This window comes from Ambystoma mexicanum, chromosome 3q (genome assembly GCF_040938575.1).
Source record: "Ambystoma mexicanum isolate Mex_15411 chromosome 3q, UKY_AmexF1_1, whole genome shotgun sequence".
Classification (NCBI taxonomy): Eukaryota; Metazoa; Chordata; class Amphibia; order Caudata; family Ambystomatidae; genus Ambystoma; species Ambystoma mexicanum.
This window is the reverse complement of record NC_090926.1, coordinates 207,230,706-207,245,060: the sequence shown is the minus strand read 5'-3', so window position 1 is coordinate 207,245,060 and position 14,355 is coordinate 207,230,706. Positions and strand designations below refer to the sequence as shown.

At 47.0% G+C, this 14,355-nt stretch overlaps 1 protein-coding gene across 2 annotated transcripts in view; it reads right to left on the bottom strand.

Annotated features, from left to right (window-relative positions):
- The window catches only part of LRP1 (LDL receptor related protein 1), a 1,300,039-nt gene that overhangs the window by 100,692 nt on the left and 1,184,992 nt on the right, over positions 1-14,355 (bottom strand). For both annotated transcript variants that reach the window (XM_069653565.1, XM_069653566.1), the window contains exon 81: positions 2,054-2,194. In XM_069653565.1, the coding sequence (XP_069509666.1) occupies positions 2,054-2,194 (141 nt within the window). The remainder of the gene's footprint in view (positions 1-2,053; positions 2,195-14,355) is intronic.

Sequence of the window (14,355 nt, the reverse complement as noted above, 5' to 3'; positions counted from 1 at the left end):
ACTTCAAAGAAGAAGAATCGTACCAGCATTAAGAAGCCAAAGAACGTGAACAATCCACCAGCCTCGAATAAGGCTGGATCCCAAAAGGACCCGAGATCTATCTTGCACCATACTAGATCAAGGAGTAGCTCCTTAGCGAAATTGAACATTTGCATGCTTCATCCCCTCTCCTAGTGAGACCCCCAGCACATTTTGCTGGATATCTGAACCCTTTTCTGAAATCCTGAATAAGTGGAGCCTTTTTCCACTCATTCATTCTTATGGGCTCTGTCTTTTGGAACTCTATTCTTTGTATTGTACCTGTCCTATGGAGTCCATGTTCCTCCATAACTCTTAAAGGCATCTGTATTTTACTATTGCAGCACACAGCAGCTTATGGGCAGTGCTGCTGGGGACCCTGAGGGTCCTCCTTTGAGATTATTTTTCCTTATCCTACAGTACTTAAAGTTCTTAAGGATAGAGAGATATTTGGCATCTCTCCTAAAACTTTGTAGTTTGAGAGATTGGCACACACCACCTTATGTGGAGTGCCAAAGGAAAGAAGTATCCCGCTTCACTCTGCTCCTGTGACTTTTTAGTCACAGAATCTCCTAGTTATGGCTGGTGGCAGTGGATGTGTTCTACCAACTATTGTGTAATTTTTCCACTGCAGGCTATGTCCATAGCCTCGGTAGTGCAGAATATGAAGTCAAATCTCCTCTAGAAATGTTATAATGGTGAACAAACTAATATTCTCATAAGACTGCAGGAGGTCACAGGAAGTAGGTACTGTCCTGCCTTCACTAGGTTTACTGGGGAATGTAATCACTATCTGAAGGAAGTAGAATGGCTGGGTAAAATGAATCTTTTGTCTGTAAAGAAACGTCTTTGGGCCTGGATAAGAATGAGTCCTTGCAACATCTAGAAAAGTTACCACTGTTTACACATCTGGCGATATGGACAGAATCTTTGCAGTTTATGAATGAACCGCTACCATATATTTGTAAGGCTCCCGCTTGACTATTTCATAGTGGACTAATTAGATTTCAATTCAATTGCTACCTGACCTTCCAAGTTTATTGGGCCTTGTATTGGCCTATGTGATTAGACATGTAGATTGTGTAAGGCGAATAAGCATGAAACTTTTCCATTTGTTGTTGAAATGTGAGGTACTCGCCGACATGAGATGATTCCACTTTTCTCATTTTGCAGCCTCTTCTGATGCCCGTGGCTCTGAAATCCTATGGCATAGTTTGATGAGTGTTAATTCACTCTCACGCTCTGTAGCCTTGTTTGCATTTTTAAAGGAAATCTCTGATCATATGGGGGGACCTCAGATTAATGACCAAGAATGTTTTATTCCTAAGTGAGGACTGAACGGATGATGGGACTCTGGCAAAACGATGCCCCATCTATTTGGCTTATAAAGTCTTGCAGTTATAGGCACGGTGTGTAATGTAATACTTATTATTCATGGTTATTGTAGTGTCTTTTAAAGAATGCTTGTATCGTATAATGTTTCTTTATGTAATCAAATCACAAAGTATAAGAAATGTGGAGAATAGCAAAATGCAACAAATATGACATTTTTTCCCAGTTATCATGGCTTCAACAAAAATGTTATCCCCTTCTGTAAGCTGGAACACACGTATCTTTGTACAAGCAAATTGGCTCTGAAATAACTTGTGTCCGAGATGACTCGTTTCAGTTGATGGTGCCACAACTTTGGAGCAGCTGAATAGCATTTCCATGAGCGTTTGCATTTTTCAACACAATTGCTATGCTTCCAAAAACATGAGGAATTAATGGAGATGGGGGTAGGGCTGGGGTGAAACAAGCAGGAAAGGCCTAGGTAGTTCAGTCTCTTGTTGTGAATAATGTTGGAACATTATGTGATTTCCTGTCCACCACTCAGCCATGGTCATCCAATTAATGAAATGTCACCTCATTATTACTATGTGAATATTGACCAGTTCGGACATTGTCACACTGCCTGTAACACTATCACCAAATCCCAACTCCTTTCACCCTCCACCCGCTCTCCCAAACACACTGTTTGACACTTGTTACGTACAGCCTGGAGTCAAAGTGGGAATCGGGATGATCACACAGGTGCCGTTGTCCAGTCGACGGCCATTGGGGCAGGTGCACACCGGCCCACTGGGGCTTAGCAGGCAGAGCCATTCACACTTCTTCCTGTCACATGGATTAGTCACTAGAAGGGAGAATCAGAGAAAGATTTGTATTTCAGGAAACAAAACAGAATTCTATTCTACAACATGAGTGTGCTAAGCGCTTGGAATTATCTACCTACAGCAGAAAATCAAATGGTTTACAGAGGCACTGGGTTGAGTATTAAGAAAATGAAACCCCATAGAAGGGTCGCACCAGACATCACCCCCTACTGGCATACATTACATAACAGAGACCTATTATACGCTTAGTTGGACAATGCCAAGGGTGTGTAAATACTACAGCGGACACTCCCTTAATGACTATATGCAAGCTAGCCCAAGGATAGTACAGGTGATGTGTTGGCTATCTAGACAGACTATTTATTTCACATACAGACCTTACACCACCCCAAGCAGCAACCTGCATGCAACCGCTCAAACTATCAGATCACAACTAACAATTTTGTGCTAAATCAAGTTAAAAACAATGTTACAGCTCCGACATTACACCTACCTCAAATGTTTCAAAACATCCAAGTGATGACCTGGTCCATCACGTCTGCGCTGTACTATCAACCCTGTAGTACCCATATTAAAAACACTTCAAAACAATGTCACATTGGAGCGTCCTATACAGATGTGAAGGATGCTACTTCTTTACTTCCATCTACTGGTTTCAGCCATATTAAAAAATGTAGGTCGTCCTTCCGGATGTTCCTGTGCATAGAAAGATTTTCTTTTTGCTGCTTTCGTTCTATTGCATTCAATGGGACACCCTACCTTTGTGTTTTGTCTGCATCCTGACATGAATTTTTGGAGTGAGCAAGTAGAAGAAAATGCTTTACTTACCTTGCTTTTGCTCACTTTTTATGGGCAGAGTGATTATCCCCCCCCAAGACTATTGGGACTCTGAGACCATCTTCCATAGTGGAATTGCACATCAGCTTACCGCGAAGTGCGGCTGGGATACCTTGTGTCACTATAAACCTTTCTATGGCAACTTTACTGTGACAGATACAATGTATCCAGGATGGGCTGGTGGAAGAGGTTTTCTGTCTTTGTTTTTAGCTTTTCTCTTATGCACTGTTTGCACCCACAATGAAGCAGCCAAGGAACACACAGACAAACGGGTATAAACATACTTCTTTACTTATGGGCAAATAACACACTGAAAAATGACTACCAACAAGTAATATCACACAACACTAAAATTGGAAACATATTTACAATTACTGGAGTAGGGCAAAATACATATCAAACCCCTGAAAAGGGAGCTACAGATTACCATTAGCACTACTAGTCCACAGAGATCCAATCCTAACTTCAGAGGTCCATCCCCAAAATGTATGGGGCCTTGTGACCAAAAGTTCAGCAAAGTTCCATACAGTTTTCTGAAGCTGAAAAAAAAGGAAGGTAGGGTGTCTGGGGTCCAGTGAACAGTTCCAAGTGTCAGGGGACGAGTTGAACTAGCTAACAAACGTGTCCCCAACTTTCGCAGTGCTTGTGTGAACAAGCAATGGCAAAGCCAAAGTGTTAGAAAGGTTTTATAAAAGTTAGCAAACTTTTAAACAGGAGCTAGGGGTGTAGGTAAGTATTGCTATAACTCACCCCCCCCCCCCGTACACAGATTCTTCATGAAACTTGGCAGGTCGGTTGAAGAAGATTCAAGGTTGCTTTTCCTGCCGCTGCTGGGACAGTTTTTCTGAAGTCCAACTAAGGGCTTAGTAAAACCATTCATCTGAGGCAGTACAAGACTCCACTCTTAGTACAAGGCTGTACCATCTGTTTTCAGGGTGGCATAGACCGAGCAGGGAGGCTTATCTTAGGAGGGAGAGAGGGCTGTAGAATCCATACAAAAAAATAGTACACATATGGTGCAAAGAAACACTGAAACATTAGGTATTGTAAAATGTATGGTTTATTTAAATACAAGTAGGCCAAGAAATCTTGGGGGAAAATAAGTACCATCACATTTTATATAACCACAATTATAAAAACACAACACTATGCTTTCAAGTACACAGACCAAAGCATAGACCGTATTTAGAAAAATTACAGTATTTCTAGAGAAGTCCAACCTTCTCACACCTATACTTGGGGAGTAAAACCACAAGTTACATTCAGATTACATTAATTCAAGGGTAGTAGACCATGTCAGTTATGCAGTAACACTTAACAAGAAAATCACATAGTAAACCAAAAAGTAAATATACTTTTCTGAATAGTGGAACACAGATTCAAGGGACAGTATCTACCTCTTCTACTTTAGTATTTACACACATTTATACTACCTGAGTAAGACCTTTTGGTGCAATATACAATTACAATTGCTTTTCAGCTCAGTGGAACACAGTCTAAGATAAGCAAGAACTCTTTACACTAATTCTGGATGTACCAGATAGACAAAGGCCAGCTACACCTAATTGGAACACTTTTCAGGAATGGCAGTGTTGGGGAGAATTCTCAGAAATGTGCTAATTCCCTTCTACCTTAAAGACCCCCAGATCTTTTGCTGGACTTTAGAACTTTTAATATTTTATCCTGGAGAGTGTGAGGCCTTTTTCTCCACTCTCTCATGTATTTTTATTTGATATAAGCACTGTGTTTCTTTTGGTTTTGAAGTCTGTCAAACTCCATAGGCATCATATTTTTACATTGCGGCACACTGCACCTTCAGTGCAGTGGCAGAGGGAAGTCCTTTAGATTTCCGAAAAGTTTAAATACCTTCTCTTGGATAAACTACTGTTTCCAAGAGCAGTAAAGTGAAATTGACTTTACTTACCTTTTGTAACTTTGTAGACACAGCCCACACTATCTTTCAGAGTGCTGGAGGGGTTACTTAGTATCCCCTTGGTCTACTTTCTCATAACATTTTTACGTTACCCTTTCTATAATTAATGGCTGGCAGTGGTTTACTTTTTCCTACCATTGTGTGCTTTTACCACGGGCTGCATTCGCATCTGTAGTATAGCACCCATGGGTGCCCATTTTGTCAAAAATGCCCCCATCTTTTTTCGGCATTTCTTGTTGTAAAGGTTCATCTTGAGATTTACTCTGCGCACCAAACCAGGTTTGGTCCCCTAGTTAGTTTGGTCTCTGGCGGGGTTCACTGCTGAAGCCCACCTCTGGCTCCAGCGTGTCTGGCAGGCCTGGGAGCAAGGGAGGTGCCAGAAACTCCCTGTGCTTAGTCTCCTGGGTTATAGGAAAGCACCTAAAGGTGATTGGCCGGCTGGCTGTCCTTGGAGGACAGCCACCCTGCTGTGTGAGTGACTGGAAATCCTCTCTGCTGGCTGCTGCAGGAACCGAGTGCCAGGGGACAGGAACACCAGAATTGAGTGCATTGTTTTTAAGCTGGACCTAACCTCCAGGAAGATCCTCTGGACTCCCTTGAAGCAAGGATGACCAAGCCTGAGCCACCTCAACAGAGTGCTGGACCCCAGAAGCAAGGAAAGTCCACAAGGTGTCCAAGAACTGTGGTTGTTCTATTCGCAAGTAGCTGAAACCACAAAGTGCCGTTGATGTGAACTTTTCCCATTGCTGCCACTGACCTTCGAATCGTAGTGCAGGAGTGCCCAGACGTCCTCCCTCTTGGCCCCACGACTGAGGCCCAGTAATATACTATTTCAGTTGCTTTTCAGATCCGTGCAACACAGATTGAAGCAAGCAATACATCTTTAACTTGTTTTAGGATGGCACACAGATAAATAAAACCTATATACTTTTTAAAGGAGCTATAAGCAACTTAAGAGGCAAGTATAACCTAAGGCAGGCTTATGCTGGGCAGGGAAAGCAAGACCCAATTGGGGGCACTCATACATTTATCCTAACAGGGATAGTAAAGTGAAACCCACAGCATTACTTTTGGGGAAGAGGCACAACCAATTCAGAGGTGAGTATTTTAACCTTATATATACTTTCCAGAATAGTGGCACACGCATTCAAGTTAAGTAAGAACGTGTTCGCTCTCAGAGTTAGTTACCAACCAACTTCTTTTACAAGTAACTTTTGAACACTTCTCTTTTCAAGGCAGACCCCTTCAATTAACCAGCCCTTCCCAATTCTAGTACATGAGTTCTCTCAGAAGCAGAAGAGGGACCCTAGTGGTCGAGGAGCCAGTTATAGGCAGGGCGAGATAGGGCTCAGTTGCCGGCAAAGTCAGAGTTCCAGAGGAAGACTGTTCAAACAAATAAGTATTTCACTTTAAAGTTAGATGAGGGTCCAGGAACTTCAGAGAAGGCAACCTAGGAGGATTCCACAGTGGGCATGGGTGAACTGGATGAGTGGCTTCCCAATCACAGAAAACACCCCAAATCTATACAAAAATCACAAAGGCTTAAGGTAGTTAAAATACCCCAGCCATCACAGTGCCTCAGCACAGAAGCAGAGTTGCAGCAGGGAGACTTCAGGATTTGCAGCCAAAAACCTGGTTGATGTATTCCTTTGTCAAGAAGATGGAGAAAAGGACTTTTGCAGCAGGGATCACGGAAGAAAGGCTCCAGGCAAGGATTTTCCTCATGGCTGGATGCAGTTCTGTGATTTTGGCACCCTTCCAGGAGTCAGGCAGACAACTGAATATCGCTGGTTGGATGCTCATGGTTTGCAAGGTCCAGCACTCTGATGAGGGGATTTTTCAGACTCAATTCATGCCTCTGTAGGTCCAGCAGGATGCCTACAAAGTTTCAGCAAGATTCAGAATTCGAAAGACTTTGCACCACTCAATAGCTCCACGTCTCAGGGCATTGGGGTGTTGCAGCACGATGTGGGATGGCTCAAAATGGGTCCCACCAGGCTCTGGGCTGGGTTGTCTTTTACAGAGTCCTTCGGTCGATTGGAATGATCTGGTTACACAGCAGGCTCTCGTGTCATTGGAAATCGTCTCAGCAGCGTTTTCTTCATCATCCTCTTCGGTTTTGGTTCCAGCGGTCGACTACCTCTTGAGCTTCCAGGATCAGACTTTTATTCAGGAACCCAGCCAATCAAACAGCCATGCAACATTCAAACGTGGGGGGTTGGCAGTCCTTTCAGGACAGTTAGCCTCCCAGTTTGAACGGGATTCTCTCATTCAGCCTGGAAGAGAAAGGGCTGCAGAGTTTTGGACTCCTCCCTCGCTTCCTGCCTTCACAAGAGCCTGGAGCCTGGGCAGGAGTCCACAGGACTCCCGCCCAAGGTATTATTAACACTTTCTCACCCTGGAGGCCAGGGGCAGGGACAAGAAAGGACAACAAACACTAAAATGGCGAGAACAGAAGACAGGGGCCATTTTGGTTAAATGAGAACCCATGGGTGCCTTTACTGGGGCTGTGCAAATTGCCCGCAATAAAGGTGCACCGAATTAATAAAAAGGTTCACTGCCACCAGCCATTAAAAGGTGAGTTTGTCCTTGTAACTTAAATGTTACATTTAAAATGAGAAAGGGGATACACAGTACCCCCCCAGCACTCTGCATAAGGTGGGGGTCCTGGTCTCACCTAATAAAATGTAAAAAAGGATCCAAAGATCCTTTCTACCCTTGGGAACTGTAGTTCTCACAAGGTTAGCCAGAGAAACTTAAAAGGGGAGCCCCAAGGGCAACCCAGCAACAATAGGCAGTATGTGCCAAAAGTTGTCAAAGAGGATAACATTAAAAAGACACTATGGAGTCTCTTAAAAATGTCACCCGTAAAAAGAGTAACAGACAGTGTGGAAAAGGTTCCCACTCACTGAGGTACAAGGAAAAATAATCCACCAGTAAAGCAAAATGTTCTGGTGTTGACACAGGTCAGGAAGATTTATCATTGCTATGAAAATCTTACCCAACAGCTGTCGACCTCAGCGCTTGATCCCCAGGGTTTGCAGGTTTGAACAGCTCTCCGGTCGGTGTGTAATGCTAGTGCAAGGTCTCCCAGTTGAAGAATGCAGCAGAATTTAATGCAGGACCCCTCTCAGGACAGGAATGGAAGCAGGTAAGCCGTTTTGGATGACTGACACAGATGCACGGCGACGCAAAGGGATTCACTTGTCACGGTCACACTTTCCATCCCATCTTCGGTCACCTTGATGCTAGGACCACACATTTCTGTAGAGGTAAGTCTTGTTGCACAAGCTGGAGATCCCCAGTTTCCAGACTGGAAAGGCGATGTCTGCAGCATGGTAGCCCAAACTCAGAGCTGGACAGCCAAAGGGCAGTCCTGGGGCACTTCAGAAGGCTCTTCCTCGTAGAACTCCGAGATGATGTCGAGAATGGATGTTCCCTCCACTCCAAGGGTGGCAGCTTCTGTGCAGGGCTACGGAGATCTTCCACAGGACAGGGCTGTACCAGGGCAGTAGCAGAAGTTGGTGGTCCAATCAGGACCACTGGCGGCAAAACCTATGCATACCACTCAGACACACTGGTACCAGTTTGTGGATTGTGACCAGAACGTCCCAGCCCACTTCCTAGCAGCTAACGCACATGGCCACCAAAAGCCTGCCAAAAGTCTCTGCTTTCCCGGACACTGGAAGTCCATATAAGGTTTTCCTGGCCTGATGGGCCAGGAAGAAGGCTAAAATGCAAGATGGCCAAAGGACAAGCAAAAAACCTTATAGCATAGTCAGTAGCCAAATGTGGTAAGGCTATAAAGAAATGCACCAAAGAAATGATAAAAAGTCACTGCTGCCAGCAGCTTGTCCATTTAGCACACCTACAGTAACCAAACATTCTCTGAGTGTTAGTCTAGGGTAAAACAAAAAGCGTACCCCATTGACTGCATTGTAACATGCACTGTACAATGATAAAAAAGTGACCACAAGTGATACGTTACTAAAGGTAGTGAAGTAACAAGACTAAGGGAAACAATGTTTCCGAGTACCGACAGCCTGAAGGACATGTCTGTTTCCCCATAACAGATGAGCAAAAGCCAGTGTAGTGAAGCTTAAGGCTTCACTGCACTTTAAAAAGAACAGGTCAGATACAAAAATAAAAGCAAAAAGTACATGGGTCGATAGAAATGGATGTAAAGGTGCAGTAAAGAGGAATATTTCCTAACACTGATCATCTATGCCATGTCGTGGGGGTCTCTTCTCGCTGTGGGACCTGCTGTGGCTGCGGTCTGAAGGTGCGGGACCTGACCTTTTGGAAGATCTTTGGAACCGGGTTACTGTAATCCCTGGACCTCCATCGACAGGTCCGATGGCAGAAGTAATCAATCCCTGGTGATTCTACTTGGCCTAGGTGTGGTCACCCAGACAATCTGATAAAGGGGCACAAGCCTGTAAACCGGATTTCATGCCCCCCTCTCTGTCGCAGGTGGAACTCTTAACTCCTCTGACGCAGCTTTGGTATCACTGGTGACAGACGTCTCAACTCTTAGAACAACCTTACTCCCCCATTGACGCCTCGACAATATTAACATTGCCTAATGACACCAGTATTATTGGTGGGGGTGGTGGGACATAGGGATGAAGGGGGACTATGGACTAGGAGCACGTTAGTCACTACAATGAGTAACTATTAATTACTCCTACATCCTATCGCCTTTCCTCCATACTGCATGGGTGATTACAACTGAATGTAGCGCCATGGTGGAGAAGTGTCCCTCCTTAAGCGAAGAAGTTCCTTAGAACTGCCTTTCCAAAAGCAGCGTCTGATTTAGAGCCGGCGTACAAACAGTAGTGCTTACAGAAAGCCGAAGGGTTAGCCCAGGTGGCCGCCCTGCTGATGACCTGCCACAGGAACGCGGCGGCTGTGGCCTTGGCTCCGACAGCGTGGGTGTGCATGTTAGCTGGAAGTGGTTTGTGCTTACCCTCAAAGGCATCCTTGATGGCCGAAACCATCCACCTTGCTATAGAGGCCTTGGATGCCTATTAACCGGGCCTTGCCCCACCCCAGATGCCCCAGGGCCCCAGATGCCCAGATGCCTCAGTGCGACCTGTTCATTAACCACCCTGCAAGGGCTAATTTCTGTGGAGCGGGGTGGAAGACCCCTGCCCCCCTGCTGAAAGAGGAGGTGAGCAGGACCCAGTGGCAGGTGAATGGGTGGTCTGTCCAAGAGGCTGAGTAGCTCCGAGAACCACGGTCTTGCCGGGCCACCACGGATCTATCAGAATGATGCAGAGGTGGCACGATTCCCTTATCTTGCAGATCACCCTGTGGATCAGGGATGTGGGAGGGAATGCATACGCAGTCATGCCACAGAGCCGGGGTCTGCCCCAGTCTGGACGCAAACTGCTGGCACTTCCTGTTGGACCAGGAGGCAAAGAGGTCCACCTGAGAATGCCCCTATATGCTGAAGACCCTGAGCAGGACCTAATCGTTCAATTGCCATTCGTAATTGTCCACTCCCAGTCTGCTGAGCCTGTCTGCTTTCAGGTTGGATTCCCCCGGGAGGTGGATTGCAGTCAGGTAGATGTTGTTCTCCAGGGTCCACTGCCACATGCTGACTGCTAGGCAGCACAACGGAGGGGACCTGGTGCCACCCTGCTTGTTCAACAATTCACAGGCCAGCCTGGTGGTTCTTTTGTATGGCGAAAATCCTGGAGTAGAAGCCCAAGCTCTCGACGAGCTACCGAATTTCCGCCAACAGAGTTGTTGTCCCAATCTATGGAGTGGAAGGGAGGAGGGAGGAATCGGTAGGCAGTATCACATGGATACTACAGATAGTATCCAGGGGTACGAGAACCTCTGACGCCAAAACTGTGTGTGAATGGTAAGCCTGCCCCCCACCGGACACACGTGGACCCGAAGGAGTGCGGCATGCCTTCTTTCCCTCTCAGGCTGATGCTGAGGAGGGGGACTGAAAGAAGCCCTTGCTCCCCCTCTTTTGTTGTTTGCACCGGTGCCGACTGAGAACGGTCAGGCTGCCTAGACCTCCTTTCTTTGAAGCCCCGGAACCCGCTGAATGCCCGCCCCCTGTCGGAGTGTTGATGCGACTGGGTGTACCCCTTGGGCGTGGCATTCGTAAGGATAAACACTTTGCAGTGTGCAAACTGTTTTTCTTTTTATCTAGCTCCGCATCGGTTGTGGAGTGAAAGAGGTTGCCAGCCTCGAATGGAAGGTCCAATATGTGTTCCTGGATGTCTGGGTTGAATTTAGTAGCCCGAAGCCAGGCAGTCCTCATGTCCGTGGTGATGCATATGGCCCGGCCATAGGTGTCAATGTGGCCCACTGTAATGGCTTGTGCCACCAACTTAGACTCTGCCAGTCCCGCCTTGAAACATGCCAGGCTCTGCACTGGAAGTTCAGGAAGGAAGTCTGCTATTTCCCGCCAAAGCCTCTGGTTAATGGCTGACAGCATGGCATCCGTGTTGGATTGACGAAGGTGCAGTGAGGCGTTGGAATAAAGCTTTTTGTAAGCCTCCAAGATCTTCTCCTCCTTGCCTAACAGTGCTGAGGACGAGGTGGTCGAGGATGACTTAGGCTTTGAGTAGAGGGACACCGCAAGGTTGAGGGTGTGCCGACAGCAAGAGTGGATCCCCCTCCATCTGCCTATAGTTTGCGTTGAGGTATCGATTGACAGGATGGGCCGAGTGGGGCTTAAGCCACCCCTTTTTGCCACAGGCAACAACGTCCTTCTGAATCCGGATCCCCATTCTAGCCACATGGAGTAGAGTGAGGACCTCGGCCAGGACCCCTTCCTCCGGTTGTTCGACCTCGGGTTGAGGAAGCCCCAAGTGCTCTGCCAAACCTGCGAGTCATTCGTGGAAGGCCTTGGCTGACAATGGCATGTTGGGGTTCTCTTCCTCATCAGTGTCCACCAAGGTGTCCGGCTGGTCCTGAGCGGGTGGAGTGCTGGGCACCGAAGGCTGAGGTGTGAGGCCCGGAGCCAGAGGCTGCAGTGGAGGCTGGTGTGCAACCACGGAGACAGGGGAGCCGGCGAGGGCAGCAGGGGCTGCACCAGGGCCTGCAGCGCTGGAGCCATAGGAAGACTGACTATAGGCGCAGGCGGGAGGATGTCCCTGATCATATCTGAGGAGCAGGAGGAACTTTTCAAAGAACCTGTCCTCACCGGCTGGTGGGTGTGATGCTGGAAATGCACTGGAGGGACAGGGACTCGGGTAACCTTGTCCTTTATAGCTTTACCATGCATGTTCTGTCTTGTTGTCCATGCAGGAGTTCATGTGGGACTCCTGGTGGTGCGGCTCTTTCTCTTTTTGGTCGTAGTGAACAGACCCTTGGTATACCTTTATGGCACCCATGGGTAGGGGTACAGCCCTGTACTCCTAGTGTATGTTTTTTGGGCACCTGTTTGTGGCACACAGCGCAGGGTATGGGCTGATGGCAGCTCCATGCTGAATTTGACAGGTGCTGTGAGTATCCTCCATATTGGGGATACCCAGGCCCTGCCATTGGAATCAGTTGATTCCTGTTGGAAACAAGATGGCCCTGGTGGCCTCTTGCTTTCTAGCGCCCGTTACCTTATTTTTCCCGAAATCCCAGGAAGCCCCGACTATGTCCCTTCCCCCTGACTGGCTGTTGGGTGGAGGTTCCATATATGGTATTGTGGGGAAGTTCAGGCCAGACTGGCTGGAGCCTTCCCAATGACTGTATGTTGTGGGTGTGCCCGTCGGGTGGGACCTGGGTGAATGGAGTGTGTGACGAATACACATTTCATGTTATGGGTGGCTAGTATATGGTGGTTGACAATGACTGAGACAGCCCTGCCTGAAACTGCCATGAATGCAGTGTGTAGTGCTGAATGGCAGAGTGCTTGTCTGAATCCGCATTCCGTGTTGTGAGTGTCTGGATGGAGGAGAATGGCCTGAATGCATTGTGAGACTGATTGGCTGCCTGACTGCATGAAGGCCCTTCTGAATGATTGGTTGCCTGAGTGTGACCCAGCAGAGTGAATGGGAGATCCACAGTATATCTGGGGCCTCTCACTGATGGAAATCGTTCAGAAGCTGAAGTTGATACTTGATGCTTAACCTTGAAGCCCACTAGAAGAAGAATTGTTGCTGCTGTCCTTCGCTAATCTGAAAGCTGTATGACTCTCAAGGAACTGATCTGAGAGAGGACCTTGCTAAGAGACCACTTGCCGAGCTACAACGGACCATCGTGCACCGGCTGATCTTTGCCAAAGCTCCCTGGACGTCAGACCCTCGAAAGGCTGCCAACCGGAGATGGGGACCACTGCGGAATCACGGAGTGAAGCACCCGGACATTGAAGTCCATCACTGTCGATGACTGTCGTCGCCGACCAGAGACGCAGTGTTCCTTTGCCTAAGAACATTGAAACAGGAACTCCCTTGCTGATCCTCATCGATTTCGTCCTGCCGGAGAAAGTCAAGGCTGCTGACGACCGAGAAGAATACGCTGGTGGGTTTCCCCCCACCCAAAGACCGCAAACACGCTGATGACTCGACACCCTTGCTGGGCCAAAGTTCTTCATGAACTCTTTTGCAGCAACAAACTCTCGTCATCGAGGTGCACCGCACGCCTCAGCTTGCAGGCTGTTTTTGCCTGATCATCAATGAGCATCACAAGAACCGAAGCTGCTGCGGCAACAACAGTGTTCACCCTTTTTCTTCAAAAACTCTCGACAACCCGTGGCTCATGCCTTAAGGGGAGTGCACTCAAGAAGGCCCGTCGATGACTCATCAAACAACTCTATGAAACAAGAAAGATACTTTGGGGTCGTGGAACTTTTTAGAAAGACTCGAGATTATATTGAGCATAATTGGACTGGGTTTGTCAAATAAACTTTGTTTACAGGTTGCCAAGGTGGGGGGATCCTCGCACAGAACTGTCTCTATATAGACAAGGGACTGTCTGCCATTGTTTGATATAACTTGCATTCTTTCTGTGGTCTATCGTTGATTCATCTTACAATCTAATTCGTATGTTATTGGGGCTGTTAGCCATGGCACATTTTAAAGGAATCGATAGTTAAGAGTGGTACCACATTGACCTGCATATATTTGCCATTATAGTACCAAGTGTGTTATTGTGATCATGTACATAACGTGAACCTTATTTATATAAAGACTGTTTTCATTAACAGAGTGTATGGACATTCCTTTGTGGTGGCTTGGGGACTACACTGAACTTAAGAACTAGCCTGCATCACCTCCTGAGAGCTAAGCCTTGATCGCTCGTCCATTGCTACCAACAATAGAGAATCTTGTCGGGGGTGCTCTGTGCATCGACTCTGCCATATGGAGATTAGGAGTATAGATAAACCCCCTCCAATCTTTACAGTGGGGTGGCAGGTGATGTTGACTGGGTAGCGGGTGGCTGCTGGGGCCG